This window comes from Botrytis byssoidea (genome assembly GCF_014898295.1).
Source record: "Botrytis byssoidea strain MUCL 94 chromosome Unknown BBYS_007, whole genome shotgun sequence".
In the NCBI taxonomy this organism is placed as follows: domain Eukaryota; kingdom Fungi; phylum Ascomycota; class Leotiomycetes; order Helotiales; family Sclerotiniaceae; genus Botrytis; species Botrytis byssoidea.
The window spans coordinates 1,746,436-1,771,366 of NW_024065848.1; the positions used below are offsets into that span (position 1 = coordinate 1,746,436).

The 24,931-nt window shown below is 40.7% G+C and overlaps 8 protein-coding genes across 8 annotated transcripts; 1 reads left to right on the top strand and 7 right to left on the bottom strand.

The window, feature by feature from the left end:
• Positions 1-2,913: 2,913 nt before the first annotated feature.
• Positions 2,914-3,801, top strand: EAE97_004584 (uncharacterized protein; the record flags this gene model as incomplete). Its single annotated transcript, XM_038875096.1, has 1 exon — positions 2,914-3,801. The coding sequence occupies one exon, from the start codon at positions 2,914-2,916 to the stop codon at positions 3,799-3,801; it is 888 nt and encodes a 295-aa protein (XP_038734540.1).
• An 848-nt stretch (positions 3,802-4,649) lies between these two features.
• Positions 4,650-5,597, bottom strand: EAE97_004585 (uncharacterized protein; the record flags this gene model as incomplete). The annotated part of the gene is made up of 1 exon (XM_038875097.1): positions 4,650-5,597. The coding sequence occupies one exon, from the start codon at positions 5,595-5,597 to the stop codon at positions 4,650-4,652; it is 948 nt and encodes a 315-aa protein (XP_038734541.1).
• Positions 5,598-7,042: 1,445 nt separating this feature from the next.
• EAE97_004586 (uncharacterized protein) lies at positions 7,043-7,744 on the bottom strand (the record flags this gene model as incomplete). The annotated part of the gene is made up of 1 exon (XM_038875098.1): positions 7,043-7,744. The coding sequence occupies one exon, from the start codon at positions 7,742-7,744 to the stop codon at positions 7,043-7,045; it is 702 nt and encodes a 233-aa protein (XP_038734542.1).
• A 523-nt stretch (positions 7,745-8,267) lies between these two features.
• On the bottom strand, positions 8,268-9,555 carry EAE97_004587 (uncharacterized protein; the record flags this gene model as incomplete). Its single annotated transcript, XM_038875099.1, has 3 exons — positions 8,268-8,928; positions 8,980-9,062; positions 9,262-9,555. 3 exons carry the CDS (start codon positions 9,553-9,555, stop codon positions 8,268-8,270), a joined length of 1,038 nt encoding a protein of 345 aa, XP_038734543.1.
• A 1,921-nt stretch (positions 9,556-11,476) lies between these two features.
• On the bottom strand, positions 11,477-13,929 carry EAE97_004588 (uncharacterized protein; the record flags this gene model as incomplete). The annotated part of the gene is made up of 3 exons (XM_038875100.1): positions 11,477-12,011; positions 12,087-13,282; positions 13,690-13,929. The coding sequence occupies 3 exons, from the start codon at positions 13,927-13,929 to the stop codon at positions 11,477-11,479; spliced, it is 1,971 nt and encodes a 656-aa protein (XP_038734544.1).
• A 715-nt stretch (positions 13,930-14,644) lies between these two features.
• Positions 14,645-16,402, bottom strand: EAE97_004589 (uncharacterized protein; the record flags this gene model as incomplete). The annotated part of the gene is made up of 2 exons (XM_038875101.1): positions 14,645-16,028; positions 16,089-16,402. 2 exons carry the CDS (start codon positions 16,400-16,402, stop codon positions 14,645-14,647), a joined length of 1,698 nt encoding a protein of 565 aa, XP_038734545.1.
• Positions 16,403-16,797: 395 nt separating this feature from the next.
• On the bottom strand, positions 16,798-18,585 carry EAE97_004590 (uncharacterized protein; the record flags this gene model as incomplete). The annotated part of the gene is made up of 5 exons (XM_038875102.1): positions 16,798-17,273; positions 17,333-17,793; positions 18,041-18,065; positions 18,128-18,200; positions 18,256-18,585. 5 exons carry the CDS (start codon positions 18,583-18,585, stop codon positions 16,798-16,800), a joined length of 1,365 nt encoding a protein of 454 aa, XP_038734546.1.
• A 3,214-nt stretch (positions 18,586-21,799) lies between these two features.
• On the bottom strand, positions 21,800-24,771 carry EAE97_004591 (uncharacterized protein). The gene is made up of 3 exons (XM_038875103.1): positions 24,753-24,771; positions 23,328-24,701; positions 21,800-23,230 (listed from the first exon to the last, which is right to left on the bottom strand). The coding sequence occupies exons 2-3, from the start codon at positions 23,628-23,630 to the stop codon at positions 22,001-22,003; spliced, it is 1,533 nt and encodes a 510-aa protein (XP_038734547.1). The 5' UTR covers positions 23,631-24,701; positions 24,753-24,771; the 3' UTR covers positions 21,800-22,000.
• Between the last annotated feature and the right edge of the window lie 160 nt (positions 24,772-24,931).

A 24,931-nucleotide genomic window follows, 5' to 3' on the forward strand; every position in this document is an offset into this window, starting at 1 on the left:
TTATAGAATATAATATAATTCAATAATAAGTTAAATAGAAGCTAATAGGAAGTAATAAAAGTTTTTAGGAATTAATAAGAATGAATATAATAGAATTTTTTTTTTATAAACTAATAATTGAATATACATTTCACTTTTATTTTAATTTTATTTCAATTTATTTACAATTTATATAGTAAACTTTATTTACATTCAAAAGCGATTTTAATATATTATATAAAAACAAAGGATTATTATACTATTATTATTATTAAAAAATAGCATTCAATCATTTATTTCTTAATAAAAATAATACTAATGAAAATATAAATAATATAATGAGATTGCTAGAATCAAAAGGATTCTTAGGATATATATGGTTATATAAATTAATAAATAGAAATGGTAGATTAAAAAGAGGAAATAATTATTGTTACAAAATATTAGTTTTCAAAAATATATATTTTCGATATATATATATATAATTGAATAAAACTATTATAATAAAAAATATATCAAAATAATAAGAAAATCTATTTGTATATATTGAAACTATACTAAAGTGATACAATTATCGAGTGATTTATAATCTTTAATTAAAAAATCGAAAAATAACGAATTATTGGTTTTCTCATCAAAGCTGGAACCAAATTGTTTTAGACCCTACGGTGATAAACCTTCGGGAGGCCTCTGCCTCGAAATTAAGGCCAAAAATTATGTAATCACCGTGTGGTCTGAGGATGAGATAACTAAGCGAAGACGACGACAGTGGACATCAATAGTGTGACTCGAAGATGCTCCCGGTCATAATTAAACAGGATAGTTCCCAAGTCAATAAAACATTCTCGAACAGATACGTGGCTCGTAAATCGGACTTTTGACTAGAAGTCATGCTTAGTCAAAGAAGGTGCATAGTTTGGAAACCAAGCCAAACCAACAAATTAGCGTTCGCACAAATGCTCACCGTAGGAAATGATCAAAGGAACTCTGAAAATTTTGCTTCACTCATCTATAAGACATCCAATACCTCAATACCTCGATTTCACGATCATCGCCTTGTCGTACACTGAATGTCATCCCAGTGCCTCAAACGAACGTTACGATGAACTTCACCAACCCATTTCCCATTGATGTCTCTTTTACATCTATGATGAACTGCATAGATAAGTTTACTCGATAGATCTTCAGGACTCAGACGAGCTCAATCTGTATCCTTGACTCCGCATATCCTGGACAAAATAGACTAAAAGTGCCTTCCGCGACATGGAGCTTAATTGTAAGCGTTTTTGTTGGCATTCCTGTAAATCTTATATTAATTATCATCTACAAGATAATTAGAAGATATATCAGACTCCCATTCCTTAACGCAGGTTCAGTCAATGATAGTCCGGCCTCTTCCATCCCCAAGTCGGAATCAGACAGTGAATTTACTGTTCACTCCATGCGGAGGCGTCTTCCGCTTGCATTGTTCTCGGTATTCAATATTTTTTATCTAGTCTACTCGAACTACCGACAATCATTCATCGATCGAAATATACATCATGTATGCGAGGAGTTTTTTGGCGCTACTTGTATCCCGACCGATGGCTATGCAAGATGGGCAGAATTATCTACCCAAATAGGTTTTGGAAGAGCAGTTACAGTCTATTTTACAGTCTATTTTACAGTTTTTATTACAGCCAGGATTATTATGCGATGCCTTTTTGGGGAACCTATAATATTAACGTTATAGTCACAGGCCGTTCATGCGAAGAGATATTTCATACCATTATTGGATATCTGTCATGGAGAAAAGGCAGGCTGGGCAGTCAGGATGTTATGAGTCATCGTACTTGAGAGATTCGCACTGGGTGAAATAATTGGGCTTTTGTTGGAAATAGGTCCGAAGGAGGAAAGAGAAAAGGTCTGGGGTTCTCCGGGATAGAAATAATATGAGTGGTTGTGTGGCACGAACTTCCAAGGTCATAAAGCCAAAAACGTTAACGGATACAAGTGTCACATTATGTTCAGAGTTGGCGCTTGTCTTAAGTTTTATAAAATCTGTCTCCCATGCCTGGCTTATCATATAGATTCTTTGTACTTATATTCAACGTTGATGCTTTATCCAAGTATGAATAGTCTCTACCCAAGTCGAAGTGATCTTCCTTCAGTGTGGAGCAGGTCTAGGACTGAAGCTGAGAATCATAGTTAGTGAGGGGTCTTTTGTGCAATGAGAGAATAACTTGAGGTAAAATCTGATAATAAGTGTGCTGTGGTTAATACTGAAGCCTTGAACCAACATGTCGACAATACTGTTCGTCGCTTTTCTACACTAATGCAGTGGAGAAATGATCAGTTCCTTAAAGAGAAACTAGATATCACAAAGCCAGATGACAGAAATTATCTTGTATGTAAGAAAAAACAGGATCATGAAATGGACTTCACTCTTTAATGATACTTGTTCTGCCAATCTCAAGATGATGTTACCATTATGTTTTGAGATGTATTTAATGATATAAATTCGGTTTCTCACAGATAGAAATCAAATATGAGAGTATGGATTCGTCTAATAGATACTCAGTTTCAATTGAAAATTCACTCCAAAGTTTCATTTTTGTTCCACTTAATCTCTGCTATTTAGCCCATGACTTTAACTCAGCTTCCCGACCTGCAACCTGCACACCTGGTTCACATCATTCTTTCCGATCATCAACCTTTACTTTCAATACAATGGATAACGACGGCATAATCCGCAATTACAATGCGAATCATTCACGAGTCTAGTCAAGCATATACATACCTCTTTATCGAACTTCTCGGGATAGGTTGAAACGAGCCAAGCCTGTCCGTTACACCGATGATTCTGAATTGGAAAGAATCTGTAGCTGGCCCGAAAAATATACAAGAGAACATCAGATTGCTGATCTGTCATTGCACGACGAGGCAGAATATGCGATGACGGCGGGCGACTTCTTCGACCGTGCACCATCCACCAATAGTTGCTTGATGTCTGCAAGTCAAAAAAAGTCTTCTGGTTCTTTGAATGTTGGTAATGGCAAAAAACTTGATACATTTACTTGTTTTCCGCGTCTCACTGCAGAATTGCGCTTGAAAATCTGGAGAACTATGGCCTTTATGTCTCATGTTGTTGCCTTGCAAGAAGAGTTTGTTTTAGATTCAAACGGCGAGGAAAAATTATATCTACGAACGATAAACACGGTTGCCAGTGTGCTGCAAATTAATCATGAATCTCGTACAGAGGCTTTGAAATATTACAGGCATTCTTTTGGAGCCCAAAAATACTTTCATACAATACAAGGAACTTACAATAAAAAAGATCCTACTATTGGTGAGCTCCTCATCCATGCAAATCTCCGAGCAGACACGATCTATTATGACAGATGGTATATTATGCGGAGTTCCAGAACGGGTGGAACTTACAGTTTCATGTCTGCCATTGGAAACATGAGAGATATCTTTAAGCCTGCGCACAGCATTGCTTTTGATGCAACTGATGCGAACTCGTGGGAACGCTTTGCATTTATCTACGATTTGATTAGGGAATGTGACGCCATCGAAGAAGTCCTATTCGTCGTTAGAATCAACCGTGGTCCGACAGAATGCACATCTTATGAGCACTGGGAATTGATGGAACTAAACAAAGACGAAAATCGTGTCTGCTATGAGAGATGTTTAGGAGAGTTCATCGAACTTTGCGACGCGGCAGATATCCGATACCAAAAGCTCCATCGTGACGAAGGTGCGAGCAAGGCTAAAATAGGACGTCTTGGAGGTCCAAGAGTCAGAATCGTTGGATTGACGACAAACGGTGTACGAATTTGAGATACCCCATGAGTGTGCGCGAGCGATGGAAGCTCTCTATCGGGAATTCGTCTCTAGAGTATGAATATCGTCAGTATCCTAGGAAAAATTGTTGTCAATCACGAAGGTCTGCTAGAGCCTTGCTAAAGAGCAAGCTGCATGCAAGATGGTAGGTATTTAGACTAGATGGTTTGGGCTCAACTATCAAGCTTTGGGCTCAACTGTCAAGCTTTGGCTTGCTCTTTGCATGGTAGAGAATAAAAAGGACGCCTATGCTTTCCTTGGTGGGTTGAAGGTGGGTGGAAAAAAGATACTTTAAGCTGTACGTTATCAATCAATTCAATCCCACTGTTTGCATTACAATCGTGATAGGATGTGTTTCGACGACCTTATCGATTTTGTTTACAAAGGTGAGGTTTCAAAGATGTTTCCACGTCACTAAGATGAACTTAATGAAGTCTTGAATTTAAAAGTTATGTAGGCATCCCGTAAGTAGGTATGATCTGTTAGTGAAGTAAACGGAGTCTTTATTAGACCATGCACATGTATCTTTAAGCTTTATCTATTGACGACTCTCATTTCACATCCGCAACTGTCATGACTGATATAAATTATCATATATGCACATAAAAAGGTGTAAAGGGTTGAGAAAATTGTTATCCTAGTTGAGAAATGCAAAAATTTCATCTGAATTAACCTCCCATCAGAGTCTACATATCCCTAGAGTATTTTCAAGATCTATATCTAGACCAAAAGTGTATCAAAAGTAAATGAGATAACATTTGCAACATCCCTGAGTGCAACTTCTATACCCTCAGCCCCAAAATATCCGAATATCAAGTTTGAAAGCCATCACTAGGATCTTTCTCTCAAACTTCATAGAGAATCTTCTCTGAATTTGCTACACCCTCGCCTTCATGCTGTAGTCCCGTACGTCTTACTGATTCTATCTCTGGAACAGAGCCAGGTAGCTCTGCAAACCCTTCTGGAATCTCTAGTTCTTGCAAAGTACTATGAACTCTTGGAGGCTTCGGAGTCCTTGGAACCCTATGAATCCCATCAGCTCTACTGTCGTGTACCTCTCGCTCAACAACATTTTCCCGGCCCATCTCGGCCATTAGACCGCCCAAAGAACCCAAGTTGGGAGGAATATATTCGGTAAGTGGTGGCATTCTTCTTCCTCTTCGTCGACGATGCTTTCGCAGAAAGTACCAGCCGAGCATGTAGATACATAATAGGAATAGCACAACAGCACAAACACTCAAGATTATAGTGGTGTTATGTAGATGACGAGCGCTGTCTTTATCTGCCTTGTCTATAGCGGTTTGTTCCGCGGGTGAGATTGTGATAACAGCAGTGTAAGCACCGGGAGTTAAGTTGGCAGCGCGACTCTCTTGGCTAATGGCCGATTTCAATGCACCCTTCAATATTGGATCTGTCGCGGTTACGGCAATTGAGTTCCAAATAGAGATCTCACTAAGAGCAATTGCAGTTATTCCACTGGGTGGTATTGTGGGTTGTGCGATGGAAGTCAAGGTTCTAGTGGTAGATGATACGATATGAGTTACCGTTGATCTCATAGGTGTTTTCGTCGGTACAACACCCAGCGTTGAGGAGGGGACGATAATTGTTGAGGTGTGGGTGACTGTGATGAGTCTTCTTAATGGTTTGATTCCGCACTGGTTTGGGTCAAATATATCTGTTGGAATCTCTGGTACAGATGTATACCCAGAACTGGCATCCTGACCATCAGACAATCTTTCACCATCAGGATCCGTACTAGTAAAAGCCTTTCTGAATAAGTAACGAATCGCCATCTGTAACAGTTAGCTAGACTGGCCAAAAACCTCCTAGAACATTTCGCAGGGCTAACCTTTCAAGAAGTTTGAAGATGGATACAGGGAGAGTTAAGAGCCAAAAAAAATTCTTGAACCGCAAACTCAAGTTCCGCTTAGTGAAAACTCTGATCTAAATAATTCACCAATTTGTTGGATATCAAAATCAGTCACTGAGTATCAACAATCGTCTGATCTTGCTTGATCTAATACTCGGTTTCTAAGACGAAGCGAACAGCTTTTTAGCCTCGCCGCTCTATTCAAGTGAAAGTTGTCTGAGAGCGCTGCTCCATATCATACGACGGATAGAAAAGTAGTGAAATTCACCATTCAGCATTCTCAAGATATTGCCTAAGATAATTCTACTGTATCGAATGCAGAGAAAACCGCAGTGCTGGCGCAGAACCCACTCTTCCTGCGCATTCTTTGGCTCGAAATCCAATGACCTGGTACTGGAATTCCTAAGCTTGATCTCTTAATATGCTTTGAATCTTTCTCAAAAGGCAAAATCGAACAGACAAGTAGGGATCCACGTCTCCTTATCAGTTCTACAAAGTTTAGTTCGAGTGATCAACTTCTATTAAGAATATTGTCTCATCAGTCCGTTCGGCTAAAATCTGTTAATAGTTTGACGTAATGTATCATTGCTAGTGACCTGCGTGCAATCCATCCATCGACACGGATCCTTTACATGAACAGCGAACCCACTTAGAAGGAAAGTCTATAAGTCTTTTAGATTTAGTTGTAAATAGCAGTAGCAAATGAACTTCAAATCATCACACAAGCCTACCAAAACTTGAAGTCTTTCTCATCTTCTACGCCGCAGATTCTGCACATAGATACCCGTCAATCTAATGTCTACCATTGCTCATCCCATCCCTCGCGTCAACTCTCTAGTAAATTGTTTCTCATCGTCTAACCCTGGCAATCAAAACTTATTATCTATTCTAGTTGGAGGCGAGGGGTATCGTTGTCGAGATCTAAAGCAGACAAAATGGCATGCGAATAAAAAACCCCCTGAAGACGATTCCTTGAGAAGCAAAGTATACTAGGCTAGCTGGCAGGGCGAGTGGAAGTACAGTGTTGTTGATGTGACTCGAGATGAAGTGGATACCGCACATTCGAGCTTAAGGAGACATCTATTTATCCAATAGAATGCTACACGAGACACCGAATAGTAAGCAAGACCGTACGCTTAATGTAAAACAGAGTGAGTCAAGTTCTATGAGATAAATTGAAATGGAGTAGCAAAGCCGAAAGGAGGTAGGAATATCTGAAGGATAAACTGGATTCATCTACCAGAATAGTTGCGGGACCCTGAGGGCTTGCAGTATGGCAATTTGATGCCCCAGAAATGTCGGATAAAGCAAAACTTTATAGAGGACATGAGAATCATTTTTACCGAGTCAAATTTGACGTAGAGGATTTCACAACCAGTTGCTTGTACCGATGCGAGGGAAAGAAATTAAAAGCTCAACTGGCTCCTGATGCTCTCCGCTACCTCCTTGTTCGAGTCCAGAAAGACTATTCCCCTCAATATCCTGGCGAGGATACCCAAGTTTTCCCTCTCCTGTTATCTCATGAACAGGATCCTTTCCGTCATCTTTCTCAGGAAGTATTAATTGGTCATTTCTAGCTTTAGTTGCGATTCGGTGTCTCAATTGATAACCACGAAGGAAGTAGTAACCTGCGAGAAGCATACCCACAAAGATAAACCCCCGCAAATCACCTGCGACAATTGCCGTTGTGTTTTTATGAGTGGTTTCGATAGATGATTGAGTTGGTGATGGAATGGACACTGTCTCTCGAACCAACGACTGAGAAACTGACGTATCATTGAATTTCTGAGTCGATGAAGGTATAGCTACTGTCTCTTGCATTAATGAACGAGAGGCAATTGCCGTTAACAAAGGTGGCTCGATAAACGATGAGTCGGATGCTGCAATTATTGTCTTGCTGACATTTATGTAGAGATATATTGAAGATGCGCTTTCAGCGCTTATGTATGAAACATAGCTCGAGGCTATCACGGTGCTAACTGACGTCACAGTAGTGTACGATGGCTCATGCAAAGTTGCAGTCGCTATTGTCTGGACTATACTGGTCCCCGTAGAGGTTTTTTCCGACATGGTAAATTTTAGTTCGATGAAAGTAGTATGGAGATGTGAAATAAATATACCGTAAAATGGCAGCTCTCAAGCTAAGGACGTGTGTGTGAAGAATTGATTGAGACAAAAAGGCTCTAGAGTGGATTTGAAATATTTTCTAGTTCATCAATTCTATCGCAATTTCACAAAAATTTCATCCTGCATGTTCTAGAGTTCCAAGTCGAGGTTCACAGCATGCTCAGTCGCCAAAGTTTCTCTAAAAGCTTGTCAGTATTCCCACATGACACGATCGGGGGCGATTCTCCCCAGAATCCTTTTAGTCATTTGCTACCGTTAAACTAGACTAAATGAGGAACTTCAGACCTTGCATCTATTGAATGATTGCTCACAAATATTCAATGTTTGATTTGCGGATCTCAATTTCTGATGTGCTAGTAGTAGTGTGATGAGCGCAAACTTCGAGGCAAAAATGGTACACGATACGAGGCTTGTCTCTGTACACCTGTGCAAAAGCATAGTTTCATCTTCCTACTCCACCCTTCAATCATAATCCTTGCGCCCCCATCTCAAACCTTTCTCTATTTAGTGTAGGACTTTCTATCTCAGGCGGTTCCATATTCATTCTTGGACTTTCCATCTCCGCTCTGAGCATTTCTCCTCCGATCTCAGGTCTATTTCCGCTCTTCTCCATTAACTCGTGCATGTGATCACTAGGATCTCTCACATCAAAACGCGGTTCAGTTTCTGACAGTACAGCGTGTCTTTTTCTATGTCTACGGAAGAGCCAGATTGTGAGAATTATTACGGCAAGGCCTCCGATAGTACCGCCTACTATTGTGCCAGTATTGTTATGAGAAGAATTGACTTGGTTTGACGCTACGTTTGTTGTTTGTTGGGATGTACTTTGCGTTGAATTGGAGCGAGAGCTTGATGAGGAGGTAGTCAATGAAGTAGAAGGACTTGAAGTTGATCGTGGACCAGAAAATATTGAAGCTGCAATAAATCCAGATTTCAACGATGAGGTAACCAATATGTCGGAAACTGATGTCGTTCTGGCTAGCACGCTCATCGGAGTGTCTAGTGCTGATGCAAAAATGAGTACTGGTGCTGTTTGCGAGGTACTGTTGCAGGTATATGAAGTCTGAGTGCCAAGACTGGGGCTTGATTGATCAGACAGCAAGTAGCTTTGGCAGTGGTCTGTGGAACTATGTAGCTATTAGTCCCTTTCGTCCACTTCAAACAGTGAAAGAACCTACCAAGATAATGATACTGTGATAGCATTTACATTAGAATTGACATTGGGCGTACACAGTGTAGGCAATAGTATATTACAATAAAACTGTGGCGCGTATTAAAATATTGATATATATTGAATTCTAATATTTTAGTATATTACTAACAATATCAAAAGTTTAAATAATATTGAATATCTTTAATAATATCGAATTCAATATCACGTATGTATATATTTCGAAAAAAAATCGATATGCACTACTAAACTAGCCCGTATACGAAATACGGGAAATACTATTGCCTACACTGGGCGTACACCCATCAGTGCATCCAGTGTCGTCTACACAAGCACCATAAAGCGAACAAACTGGAATGTTGCTACTATAGATACAGGAACCCCCAATTCCCAGAGGATATGCAGTTGTACAGGTTGAGTCTGTTCCCATATACAGAGGAGATTGGGAATCTCCATAGTAGTATCCACAACTAACGCGGCCCTGGCCTCCTTGACGGCGACTGATATCAGGAGCTCGAGTCAAAGGAGGGGAAAGAGGAACATCAAAGACACTTGAACTACCTGGGCTCGATTTCTCGTCCATTGATTGATCCCGTGAAGCTCCGCTTTATGACGTTGTACAGATCCAAACCAGAGAATGTGGAAAGTGAACGCCTTGTAGTAAGCTGATAAGTTTATCGACGAGCGTTTGCTATTTTCCTTCGGCTCTGCAGCAGATATAATAGAGTTGAGTGTGAAGAACAAGCTTTCTTAACGGCAATTAGGAAGGAAAAGAATCATAGAAAGACTTTCTTCGCTTAATAAAATTACAATAGCAATTGGTCGTTCCACTCGTGAAAGATGTCGCAGTAGGTATCCGGCTAGACTGGCAACCAATTTATCAGTTATCACTGACAATCAATAGCCCTCAATTATGAACCAAGAACATCTGGGAAGCTCCGCTAACAAATCGAGTATCAATCAAATGACAATCACCGTTCCCATCAAGATTAAGATGGGGAGTAACATGATGCGATAGAATCTCGATGGTCATAGCTGAGGCTCAGCAATCTTCTTTAGTAAACTCAAGATATACCAACGGTTGGTTTTACCAGAAGGAGAAAACCGGTGTGGCACTACATATCTAAGTAAGACATGCATAAAAATCAAAAGTGAGTTGTTTATCGGTGAAGCTCCAAGATTTGTAATGGCGCAGAGGAAGAGCCCGAAAACTCGGTTGCACAAGGAACCGAAGTCGGATAGGTTCCCAAGTACTCTATTTAGAATCATGAGCTGGAAGTTGATGTAATACCAACCTCTATATTCATTTTGTAGAACCCATGAGAAAAAGCATTCTCGTCTACAACAATCACGGTAAGACAAGTCATAGGTAGTTACAAAAAAAAGGTTGGGGACGTGATGCCAAGGTCAACCCTGTACGCAAGCCTTACTATCTTGTTGTTACGCTAGTCATGAAGCGATCAAAGTAATACACATGTTGCACATAGTCGGTATCTGACTGAGTCACATGAGAATTTACCAATAGAATTCTAGAAAGATTAAGATCAAATTAGTCCTTGCCACATGACAATTCTTTTAATTCTTTTAATTCTAGTCATTCTAGTCATTCTAGTCATTCTAGTCATTCTAGTCATTCTAGTCATTCTAGTCATTCTAGTCATTCTAGTCATTCTAGTCATTCTAGTCATTCTAGTCATTCTAGTCATTCTAATCCCTTTTTTTCATCGATCTTTTTAATCTTATAATTCTTTTAGTTGATTATTTTGATTGATTATTCTAATTAAGTATCTTAATTACTAATTTTAATTAATTTCTTTATAATTTTATTTTTATTTTTCTTTTCTATATAAATCAAATCATTTATTGTTAATTTTCTTCTAGATTCTTATTGATCATCACTTTTCACATAAATTTTTTTTTTCAATTACACTCCTTTCGTTATAAACCCACCATATCAAAAGATCGATTAGTGATTTTAAGATTCGAAAAACATTTTGAGTTAAAAAAGCCGTATGAAGTACCATGAAGTACCATGAAGTACCATGAAGTACTATACTACATACCTACAGTCTCTCATCCTACAATTCAATCATCTTCAAAAATTAGCCAAATACTAATTATAGACCTCGAAATTCTCTTTTAAACTCCATCAAAACCAAAATACAAAGCTTTAATCTTCCGTATATGATCGAAGTAATCAGCCAATCAATTTAACGCTTCATCTTCGGCTGATCAAAAGAATTCAGTCGACGGCCAGAAGGTTGTCAGTAAGCCACAGAGCTCTTATAGATAAGATGGCTTTTTGGTAAGTCATCGACTAGATTTAGATACATGATGCTATAGATTCTAAATACATAATGACTCCAGAAAGAGATTGAAATAGAAGAATGCATTCTAGCTAAGACCAGAAAACTTCTCCTCAGGTGAATAAGTGTTATGACATTAAAAGTCTTAAAGCGACAAGTGACAGAACTTCAGTACATCAACTATGTGATAGTTTATCCCTAGTCCTCATCTGTATCTACATCTTCGGTCCACCAAGGCTGAGAGGAAGCCTCCTTAAACAGACTTAAGTGATTTTCTCGTTCCGCTTCCTTCTCATCATTCTCCAATCTCAACATACACAACTCAAGCATTGGAATATTTGCATTCATGACTGTTCTTGGCTCCTCTAAAGCCTTTGTCCCGTTATCTTTGAAGTTTTGCAGCAATATCATTATATCCTTGTGCAAGTATGTTGACTGCATGGCAGTGCTTTCGATTCCGTTGAGCTTCTTACATGTGGTACTTGCCCCATGCTTCAATAAACACACCACGGAATCATACGCACCATAATAGCATGCGGCCATGAGGGGGGTTCCCTGAGGTTCACTGACAAGATTAATCTTAGCACCATGGCGGATTAGAAGCTCCATACACTCCACCCTTGAATTGATTTTCTTTCCCATTGCTGCTAAATAGAGCGGCGCGCCATCTTCTCCAGCGTGGTTCACGTATTGTTCTACGTCTCCTGAAATCTTGAATTCGCGGCTGGGCAGACTAAAAGTTCACTGTTAGTTCTTTAACGCTGGGCCAAATGTAACTGTCAATAACTGATAAGAACAAGAAACATACACAGAGACTATTTTTGAAAAGCTTTGGGCTGACGCCTGGCTTAGCGTCGTGCCCAGCCTTGGATGTCGAATAACATCACTTTCCGGTAAACGTTCGAGAATGAAGTCTTTTTCGAGATACTTCAAAGCTGTAAATAAGACTGTTACTCCTGCATGGTCTTCCATGTTCAAATTCATACCCAATCCCATCAAAGTATGTACCATTTCAGGGCTAGATCTTTGAATAGCAACTGACAGTAGATCTTCTCTGTTGTACAGATCAGTCTCTAGGCTTGCTCCAAACTTGTGCAAAAGGACAACTGTATTTGGCGCACAATGCGTCACGGCCAATTGGATTGGACTTTGCTTTCCGCCGCTTAAAGAGTTGACGCTTGCGCCAGCAAACATCAATGCCATAGCTACTCTTAAATTTCCATTGAGCAAAGCATGATGAAGCGCTGTGTCTCCATATTGATCACGAGCTTCTAGATTTGTACCATGTGAGAGAAGCTCGTTTATGACCCGAAAGGAGTCATTTGAACAGTTTGCCGCTAAGTTTAGTGCAGTAGCTAGAGGCTCGTGCCTAAGTCTGAGACTGCCATTGTGCTCTGCAAAAAGTAATGGTGCCGAGAGATACTCAGGGTGAGTGATCACTCTATGCTCGGCCTCGAGGCAATTCTTGTTACGACTTTGGACAGCTAGCCGATGAAGAAGGATTCTAACACATCCTGCATGGCTATTCAATACCGCCGTATGCAATGCACGTAATATTTGTGGACTGGAGGGTTGACTTCTATTCAAGATCTTTTGTACAAGTTTTGAGTCTCCAAAACCGGTGGCAAGATCAAGAGATGTGGAACCTTCCAGAGATTGTCGGGATTTAAGAGTTTCAACGACTATACTGCCTCGTCGTGGGAGCCCTGGAGGTAAAAGCTCTGTGATAGTTGTTGCGGTGCAAGATTCCATTATAGCGCCTTTAACTGTTACACCAGCATCAACGAAATGATCTGCAAGTTCGACGAGCCTGTCATGGAGGACCGCTAAAAGAATTGTGCACCCGCAACTACATGTGCTTCCCGGGTTCCATCCATTCTTGGACAGTGCTTTGACATAATCAATATCGTCACACAGTATAAATCTCTCCGAAGCAATGTGGATGCGATTATCTGTGCCAATAATATCTTCACTTTCTTCAACAACTCTCTGGAGGGGAGCTAACTAGAGTTCAGCAAGAATTAATGCCAAGTTTTTGCTACTTAACAATAGCTTTGAGCCATAGATGTAACTCTTGAATCAGATTATATATTGAAAGCACTTACCAGCTGATGATAGTGAGTTCTCTAGCGCTTGAACCATGCTATCATCTTCATAATTCAACCATGCAACCATATATGGAGTCTATCCATCCGCATCGGCTAAATGGGGATCGGCTCCATGAGACATGAGCATCTCAATAACAGAAACATTCTCCGCAGCTACAGCAACGTGTAATGGCATTACTTTGACTGGACCGTAGCATTCATTGGCATCAGCTCCATGTTGAAGGAGCATCTTCACTACGCTCTCTTGGTCGCCAAATATAGCAAAGAATGTGGTATTAGACCAAGGCTAACTCGTGCATTAACCTTGAGATGTTTTTCAACTATTCCAAATTCTAAAGCTTCAATATTGCCTCTGTATGCTGCTACATGTAATACGCTGGTACCGAGAATTGGCTTTGAGTCCCATATGCCAGAATAAGAACTTTGTTCATTGGGATCAGAAGTGACACCTGATACCCAACCTCCCTCAAAACGTTTCTCCCTGTGTTCAATGGCCTCTGGAAGCCAGTCGCTCAAGCCTTTAGAATCGCCCAATCGGCACATAGTTGCCGTTTTTAGCAAATTCGAGTGGATGGTATGGTAGGTCAAGGTCTCCAAATCTATACATCTCATTTGAAAGGTGAGCTCCATATGCTAGAAAAAGCTCCACAGTACTCTCTTCTCCTCCTACAATAGCTAAAATAATAGGCGTATATCTGTTCTCATTTGTTGTTTCAGTACTCCATCCTGCAGAGAGTAATTCTTCTGTTACAGCGATCGACCCATATAAGCAGGCCAAATGTAGCAAGGAGTCGTCTGTGCATTCATACAATCCCTCAGGTCTTCGGCAAGAAATTATGGATCGAATCAGCTCTTGATTTTCTGATGAATCTATGCAAAGCAATTCAAGAGGAGATTGATCTACTCCATAGATTTTTCCACAAGCTCTGACGTCTATGTCCATATCAACAAACTTCTGACTTAGTGCATCATATCCGTTGTCGAAACTTATGTTTAAAAGAGACCGGCCATCAGGTAGAGCGCTATTCACGTCTTCTTTGGTGGCTAATCTCAACAACTCTAGAGAAAAGGTTTCAATAGAAGGGGAGTATAGGTCATCATCCAACCGGTCGAAAAGTATATGTAGTGCCGTTTTATTATTATCATTAATAATGCTTAACAAGGCCGGATTGGAAAGTTTTCCGGAACTTTGACGTTTCCGTAGTTCAAGCGGTAAAATGAACTCGTTACTCAGAGTTGATAAAGAAGGAGAACTTTCTTATAGCTTGGCGTTCAGTATTTTATATCTATATGATTCAATGGAATGGTTGTTTGGTTTGAAACATAGTAAGATTGGTGTGGGTTCATACAGAAGAATGAGAAGTGCCCCAAAGTGATGCGGGAGAAATGCCACTTCACACATATAGTGAAGTGCAGTGTTTCCTCTGGCATCTTGGCTCAAAACATCTGCTCCACGGCGTATCAAGAGATTAATCGAGTTGTGTAGGGTAGTCCAGTTATCCCATTGATCGGGTTTATCCGATTTCGCCAACTCTTGACAGAGAATAACCAATGGGGATCTTCCTTCAGCATCTTTCGGTTCTAAATTTATACCAGGCCTAGAAAGAAACATTTGAAGCGCCTGGAACATCTGTTGCGGGTAACTCCAGCGCTCGTGTATGATATATAGTAAAACTGATAGGCGTGGCTCAGTCGGGTGGTCTAATGGATGGATTGAAGGCGAAGACCATTTGCTTACAGTATCCTGTATACAGGCAGCGTGGTTAACAATTGAGGTATATTGGAAAAGATTTCGAGCACTAGACGGGTTTAGTAACAATTCTCGTTCCGTAAACCACATCATAGCTCGAAATAATTCAATGTTATCGCAAGCTGCTGCTATGTGTAGAGGTGTGAATCTAGAATCAGTCTCCAAGCTCACCTCAAATCCAGATTGAATAAGGGTTTCTATTAAAATTCGTGGCAAGTTGTAAGAAACTGCAAAATGAAGAGCGGTATAGCCAGAACGTTCTGAGTTTGTACATCTTGCAAGTATATCAGAGAGATTCGACCTTTTCAAAACGTATTTTATATTATCCATGTCGCCAAGCATGACTGCGGCTATGGGAACCGTAAAATTATCAAGGGAACGTACGGAGACGGTTTGATGGAATTTAGGCGAATTAAGTATATACTCAACCATTGTAACACTGCACATTGCCGTATAATGAAGAGCTGAGGTCCCACAATCAACTAGTTTATTGATATCCGCTCCTGCTGCTTCAAGAAGCATTGCAACTTCCATATGCCCTTTGACTAATGCAATCATAAAAGTGGCTAGCTGATGAATGCCTTTGGGATTTGATCTAGAATCATGGACTTCCAAGGCAGCACCGTGATCTATCAGGATACGCACAACATCTATGTGACCATTCGTAGATGCACTGTTAATGGTAGTAAGATAATCGGTTTCGGGAGCGCAGAAATTTACGTCAAGGTCCTCCTCTGAAAGAATGTCTTTCACGATCTGGGTCTGACCAAAAAGGGAAGCTTTTTGCAATGCGACTTCTCGACGAGGTAGGTCATCCATATCATTTGATTCTGAAAGCAATTCCAATCCTCGGTGACTTGTTCCTTCTTGTCTGAGTACTAATTTGATAAACCTGAGAGATCAGCGGCGGATCTCACTCTGAGCAACCAACAAAATTAAAGAGTAAACTCACCTTGGCTTTATGTCTATTGATATATTATTTTCTGTTGCTGCATCAATGAATCTGCGTACCAAGTTCCCTTCTTCATGACAAATATTCTCGAGACGCTCCATGCAAGTATCATCAATTATAACCCCTTCCTTGAGTAGCAAATCCCAGCCACAATCGACATGAACAGCCATTGCTAGAGGTGACCAGTCCCACCTGGGATCGATTCGAACATTGTTAACAACCAAGCCCGACTTCAGCAAACATTCCAAAACTTTGTATTTGTTGTCATTAACTCGAGGATGATCAATGTAAAGCGAGTGGTCGCGATCAAGCATAAGCTCTGTGTGCAGGCGAGGGGGGTACCGATACCGCTGAATCTATTAACCTTCACCCGAAATGCCGGATTTTCAACCAGCCAAAGACACACTTTATCCAAGGATAATAGAGCAGTGAAATGCAATGGTGTCGTATCCCAGATATACTCAATTTTCTCATTCTCAAATTTTTGACCGGACATCAGTTTTTGGCTCCAACAAAGAAGGTTATTCGTTTTGGTAGGGTCGAAAAGGACTTTGAGTAAATGAAGCAAGCTCTCATCATTCTAATGAGCAATAGCATATTTATAAAAATGCTCCGAAGCATAGCAATAAAACGGATGTTTTTCATCCCCGTCATCCACCGCCTCCTGTGTGTTGCAAATCCCAAGCTTTTTAAAATCGTCAAACAGAAGCTAGGTTAAACAGATTTTTGCGAGATGAGAATAATGCCATTCTTTGAAGATACGATATTCAGCACAAACGTCATCAGATTGTGGTTTGACCTTTACTAGAAGGAACTCCTTCACAGTAAAATGTGCTAATTCAATCTGTGTCTCGCCAGGTTGTCCGGTACTCCTAAAAAGGCTACTACACCATTTTAGTATATGTATTTCAATAGCCATAGAATCTTGACTCGGAGTCTTATCGTTCAGGTTGATGGCTATAGCTTCTAGAAGCTCTTCTGTAGATAAAGGGTAAGGACTGCAGACTGTCCATGCTAGTACACGGCGCAACAGCCTTTTGATATAGCCACTTTTGCTATTAGCGCGGTCGAGAATTCGCTCATAAGTCTCGAATAGAGTTGGAGGTAGAGATTGCAAAGCTTCTCGGATTGCTTTATCGTTGGTCAGTCCACATAAGTGATCAAACTGGCACACTACCCATCGGACTAGAGAAAAATTAGCACTTTATTATCTCCTAATGAAAGCTTGAATGATTGATACTTACACATTCCTTCAGCATCATTTACTAATCGATGTGCAATTTCTTGTCTAAGAGACTCACTTATAACAATCAAGCTCTCATCTTTCAAGCGACTTGTCAATTCCGCGTGAACATAAAGCCTCAAATTGCTTTTATCTGCGGCAACGGACACTTTTTTGAAATCAATCAGGTAACATTCGATATCGAATTCTTCTCTTAATGTAAGATTGACTCTGATATTGTTATATTCGTCGGTGGCTAGTTGTACCAGGAACTCCACAACCTTCGATCGTCCATCACCGCATTCATCCAGAGCATCAACGATTATGTTGATATTGTCAACACAGCTCGACATATCTCTAATGAGATCGCAGAGCTGTTCTGGGGTGTTTGAATTCAAAGCATCCTGCCCTCCAAACTTTTCTGAACATTGTTGCTTCCAGAAACTTTGGAGTTTAAGGAGGCAACGATGATTGGAGAGAGAGCTGTTTGATCAAAGAGCCGAGCATAATCAAGGGATCATGAGTCCTAGAGTCATTATAGTCACAATAGAAGAATGCTAGGCCTGTGCGTTGTCAGCTTTACTTCCTTGTAAGGGGCCAGAAATCTGTGAGATATCTTACACTCGTCACCTCGGAGCCCGTGTAGCTTAGTGGCGATGGAAGTGACAATGGACCTTCTAATTTAAGTTCAGAACAATCTTTCATACAACAACAGTTTTGATCTACTTACGATAACACTGTTTCTTCAGCTCCCGCTATTCAGAGTCAAGATTGGGAGAACAATCACTCGATACTACGAATATAGAGGACAACTTACGAATCCCATGGAGCCACAGTTTAAAACCTTTTGATGCCATCCATTCTTTGAATGGCTGACAAGTAAAAAACCACTATTAATATTTAGCATTCAAGAATGAATTTTGACATGGAATGTGGGTAACTGACTTGGCCGCTCTCAGGGTGACGAAGCTTCACAGCAACTTCGTGATATCTTTGACTTGGATCATGGGGTGATATCCACTGAATTATCTTCTTCTGCTGTTTATCTTTATTGCCAATCAGCTTATCAAAGAACAACTCCATTAAGAACACGCCCGAGGAATCTGTGCACATACTCAATGCTCTCAGCGTCTGTTCTTTTTGCATAGCTAAGATATTGGCATCTATATCGTCCAATCTTGACATTTGCGTTCTTTGATTGCCAAGAGCATCAGGTAATGCGTTCATGCCGTCCGCTTGCAATGCTAAAGTCAACGCCAATTTCTGAGTTGCCATCAAGGTGATGAGATCTTTTGTTTCGCTTGTAGTGAATGGCCACGTGAGAGATTTTTTCAATTTTTAAGCTTTTTGACCGGACCTAGTCTTTAGTCTGATCAATGTTATTTGGATTTGCCTTATCCAACCGAACTTGTATCTTGTTAAGAAGTTGTTGGCAGACACTGAGATGCTGGAGTTGCATGGTTGCAGTCCTTGGTTCGTCATCGAATCGTGAAGCCGCTAAGCTCAAGCTATTTAGAATACCAAACAGAACTGTCATCTGTTCGGCAAGCTGCTTGATCTCCTCAGAGGCTCCTTTTGCAGTTTTGACATATTTATAAGTAGTTCCAGATAGATCCTTGACGACACTTATCAGCCCAGAGATACTCGCGCTAATGATAAAGGGTCCATAATGATGGCCGAAATGGTATTGTGGTTAAATGAGAGTTCTTGATGTTTCGAGATCTTTCCAAGATGCGAGAAGTTGCATTTTGACTAGAAAGGTTCTCGTGCTTTTCAATCGCCATCAGACAAGGCTATGTTGACAACCCTCTCACAGCGTCAGCCCCCAGTTGAACGGGGGCTTAGAAAATATAAATGTTGCACAACATCCAGTAAAGATGAAGGTTTTGGGACTTGAGAGGCTCTGTGACCGCGAGCAAACGATCAGGTTGGAGGGTGAAACATTGCCTTTCTCCATTGGAACCCAAGTTCATTCAGTAACATCCAGTCTCGGTTCTCACTATAACTCATAGCACTTGTTTCTCGACAAAAATGCTACGAAGAGATCACATAATAAGGTTATTCGTGCGATGTGAGCCTATCCAATTTAGTATCAAGAACATATCAAGACGTGATAATATCTTCACATCGCCATCTCAGTCACTCCATTTCCATTTTCCCCGCATCATACCGTTACAAACGAATAATAATTACATGGTCAATGAACGATAAAGATGCATTGATTTGATAATGTTGACGGGCAGCTGCATTCAACACCGCCACGCAACTAGCTCATCGGTTACTTGCATACATATTGCATCATTCATGCGATACTCTCTTTTCTTCCAATATACTTTCAATTTACTGGTTTCATGCACCTCCAAAGAAAAGTATTTCGCGGCCCCAAGCAACTCAAAAGGAATCATCATCAATCTCGAGCCTGAACTCGCACCCTTTTCCAAAAGGTATTTTTTATTCGACCACCCAGCCAGAACTAACTTTTTTAGAGACGCACTTGAACCGGTTTACTTCCATGCTCTCTGTCTTTCGCATTTTTATGGAGAAGTAGATATCCAACTCTAATGCTTTATTTCTACCATACAGGCTGATCCACTTCGATGCCAGGAGATCGAAAAACACATTTTCACTCATGATCTTCCATATTCCAAGAATACTAGTACTGAGTACCCCTCGACCGATTTCCAGGACATATTCATAACCAGGCAGTCAATATTATAAAGTCTCAATCCCGTCGATTCCCGAACATATATATTAACATCGAAATCACGCACCTAATATCAGTTAACTCTAGGAAACGAACAACAAAATACATCCTACACCTCCACTCACTCAATCTGGCTCATCTCCTTTGAAGTTTCTATCCTAAAGTACTCTTCAATTCCCAATAAAGAATCTACATGTACTTGTTACCTCTCAATTCTCATTGCAACCTACACTTCAACTTTACTCCCCTAATTTTTGCCTTACGTCCGCACAGACAGATCCCCGCTTGACACAAATTACAAAATCAACATCAAAATCATCAAAATTGATATATGTGAGTCAACGGTTGCTAGATAGCCGATGAGTATCCCTCATGCCTCTCACTCCCCAAGTTCTAAATCATTCCCTCCTTTCTAATTCCTTGACTCCTTCCACTGCATCTCAACTTTCTAATCTTCACCTTTCATTCTCTACAAATGACAAATGCACACACACCAAATACACGCTCTTTACTTCCAAATTCTATTCTCCACTACTTGAAAGTTAGCTCTACTTTCCTGTCCACCTATGTACTATCTCCTGGCCTCTCATCTCACCGTTCTACCTCACCCCCTATCAAACTACCTACCCACTGTCCACTCATTCTTAGTTCAAACTTAAGCTAATAGACAACCTCAGTTATCTATACTCACCTCTTCCTTCGCCTCCTTCTGTTCTCGCAGGCGATTTTACCTCAACCCTCAAGTTCTCCCTCAACGCTCCCATGACACACCACAAAATGGATCAATCCAACCCGACTCAAATTAAGCAAAAAAGACTCAGCTCGACTCAACCAACCCAATTCACAACAATTCAACAAAACCAAACAACACTCACAAACACAAATCACTTCAAATCAAACCCAACAAATTCTCAACCCACCACCGCAACCACAGAGACCCACCTCACACTCAAGAATCACACCAATGCCAGTACACAACCCTAACTATCCCCATCCATACAATTCTTCTTCTACACATGCAATCCTCAACTCCCCCCCCCATTTCCAATCCTCAAGTGACACAAGATACAACATACCCACTCCAACACACCCACAATATCTCAATCCCCCTCCTCATAACCATAACCATCTCCTATATCTTGTCATCCTTCACCCCTCGACACTCCCCAAGAACCATCGCACATCTATTCATTCATTTATTCATTCATTCTTTCTTTCAGTCCCCAATCTTTCTATTTCAACCCATCATGCTTCCTCTTTTCTCCCTTCACTCTTTCTCTTTCAAGTTTTAACTTCCGAGTCCTCACAACGATACCCACCCCTCTCTTCTAATTTTCATCCCTATTCATCACTCACTCACTCACTCACTCATCCACCTCCCCCCATTCTCCCCCAAATAGATCCATACAATACAATTTCCTAATCTCATTCTCAATCTCACTTTCACTCTTTCTCTCACACCCTCTCTCACACCCTTCACTCCATCTAGCCTAAATTTCCCCCCAAATTCCACCACAAATTCCACCACAAATTTTCATTATTCCATATCACCATCACCATCAGCACCAAGCAAGCACACAGACATTTACACATAACCATAACTAAAATTCTAATTTCTAATTCCCGCTTTCCAACTATGCCCAGGTATATACATCATTTCCTGCCCCCCTCCACATTCATTATATCCACAAAAGAAAATCGCGTGGGTATGTATAGATAGATCCCATAAGACTATATAACCGAACCCACCTCCGCCCCTCACCCTTTCCCTCTCCCTCCACGCCCCGACATTCAAAGACCCAAAAAAGGTATGTACAAATATAAAACCCACTCCGCAGTATCCTTTGCAATCACAAACCTAAACCCAAACGCCATTCCATCCCATGCCATGCTATGCAATGCACGCTTCTTTCCACTTCAAACCCCAGAAATGCTTTATTCGTAAATATAACTTCCCCCTCTTCCTTCTCACAACGTCACGCTCACTCACACCCCCGGCACAGTCCCATCTCCCCAACTCCTCCTCAACGTCTTCCCCTCTCTAACCATCTTTGCAATTTCCTTCCCCACGGTCTCCTTCGCCTGCCCTCCCATATTAAAATCATCCCAGAAAAGATACTCATCCGGTTGTTCACAGACGAGTAATCCATTAATATCTGGCAATGTTTTTGTGTTTTTCATTTCTCCTCTCTTCTCACTTCCATTTTTGATTTTCCCCGACTTTCGCTTCTCCCCAGGTGCTCTTTTCTTGCTTGCCCCGTTATCTCCTGCTCGTACACAAGGATCATATACGGAAACATATGGACTTTCTTTTGTGCCGAGTCCACTCGCATCAGATAATCCTTCATCTTCCAATTGATGTTCAATAATGATTTCCGTAAGAAATCTATTCAGATCATAGTAATAGATGTCTTTCTGTGGTGGAGGAATTTCCGGTTTATCTTCTTCCTCAACAACGCCTTTCGACTCTCGCTTTTCTTGTGATTGTGATTGCTGTCCCTCGTTCTGGTCGAATGTTTCTGGAACCGCATCTCCAGATCCTGGTTCTTCTGGTGCTGGTGCTGGTTCAGCCCATTCAGAAGTGGTGGTGGCTTCTGGTGTACTAGCAAACCAAGGTTTGATAGAGTTTTCCACACTATTATCCCAATCTCTCACCAATGAAACGGCATTCTTCTGGTGTTCCGCCACAGAACTAGGTCTCAATGGAATAGGTCTTTGACTTATCCAACCAGGCAACATTGTAGGATCGAAAAGCTTTTGGATGACAATTCTGAATTGTGGTTTGGGCACAACATGCGATTTATTATGTGGGATTTCGACAAGATGAGTAGCACCCAAAATTTCCCTATGATGTGCGTATAAATTATCGAGTTGTGCGAACATTTCTGTGACAGCTTTTTTTTGAGCCTCTTGAGCTTTGGTATAATCGAGAGATGCGTAGTGCCATACATCCCATGTGCCGAATGAGACGACGAAGATTGTTTCCCGAAGTTTCTTTTTTGGCAGAGGCAGAGCGATAAAGGATTTTACCTGAGCTTCAAGATCAGGGAGCATAGATTCGTGGGTTATTTTCGTTTCATTATTATTTTGACCTGCGGTATTTTTGATGGAAGAAAGGTAGACTTTGTTGGATGAAAAGGCACCCGTGGGTGGTGATGATGGGTATGAAGATGCGGGTTGAGAGACTGCTAGATTGATTTTCGAAGTACACGAGAGCTGAAAATAATCAATTAGTAAATGTGCCAATTCTCAAACCTCAATCGGTCAAACCCATGAATCAACAGTCAGAAGAAAGAGAAAATAAAAAACGTACCTCTTCACAAAGAACTTCCGTCCAACTTCTACCCTTCCCATCCCCATTCTCTTCCATCGTATCATCCACCCAACTATCTCCAAAAACCACCAATCTCACACCTCCTTCCTCTCCATCCCCTCCATCATCATCTCCACTTGCCCAATCCCATAATCCATCCGTCACATCATTAATACTCGTCCCACCTATCTCAATCTTCCTCAAGTGTTCGGTGTATCTCGATTGAGGTAATAAAGCCAAGATGGTCATTAACGATAGAACCATCGCAAACACCGACGCACCCAATCTCGTAAAGGCGCGCATTGTCGCGAGTCAAACCACCAAAAACCCGGGTCAATTCAATAATCTCCTCCCTTCCCCTTCAACCGCAATCGCAACCAAAGTAAATACAAAAAGGCTGAAATCAAGTACTCGTAAATACACAAAGTTTTCGTATTTCTGATAGAATTCAGCCTTGTTAACTTTGTTCCTGAAAATGGTAGGATTATGATGCTGCCAAGAATGCTGGCGTTGCGTACGCCAAGAGCGGATGTGTTATCACCTTCTCTTTTTTGTTAAATGTTCAATGAACAAAGTGTATAAATAAATATACTTTCAGAGGCTCTCTCTCTTTTCGTTGAATATAAATAAAAGAATGAAGAAACATCAATCGTAAACGGTGTCCCCAAAAGAATGAGTGAGTATATGATAATCGCAAAGTACAGATTGCAGCCACAAATACGAAGAACAAAACTTGCTTATGACCTCAAGATACGAGACGTTGACAGGAAAAGAGAAAGAATAAATTGAGCAGAGCAATATAAAAAGAAAGTCGAAAGTAGAAAAGATAATCAAAGAGAGATCAAAGTACGAATCAGCGGGACCTGGCGACTGGGGAATGAAATAATCATAATCATAAGATAATGTAAGATCTTAGCACTTCCTTCCCAGTCCAGTTTAATTCTGTAGCCCTACCACCTCTTGCACAGTAAAGTAAGTATGGGGGACATGGTCGTAATCGAGAATGAGAGTGTCTCTGCGAGACTGCATAGCCCATGAGCTTGCATCGACACGCAACCAGGACTCGTAAGCTTTTTCCTCTTGGTGCAACGGTTAAGCGGATCCTCATCATGTTGCCCCTTGTTTAGTGGTGGTGGGAAGGAAAAGGTCAAAAGTTAAAAATAATCAGCGTGGGAGAGGGATAATCATTAGATGAAGCATGGATGGGATGGAAGGTCGAGGGAAGGTCTCGATTCATGGGTGAGGGAGGGAATGGAATGAGGGATTGAGTCCATGGATAATAAAGAATGAATGGATTGATTGAGTGATAGTCGTTGAATATCTCATTATGTTGAGTAGGCAGTACTTTGCCCATGAATAAATAAATATGAATACCTAGGTATGAGATGAGATGCAATGAAATGAACATAAATAACATGGACATACCTACTGGTACCAACTCCATAGTACTGACTCAGTTGAATTCCTACTAGGTAATACATATGCAAGTTTGCTACAATAAACCTGGAATTGAATGTTCGGATGCATGGCAAGGCATGATTGATGGATGGATGATAAAACCTTGGAAATCATCCGAAAACCCCGATGGCTGGTGATATGACAAT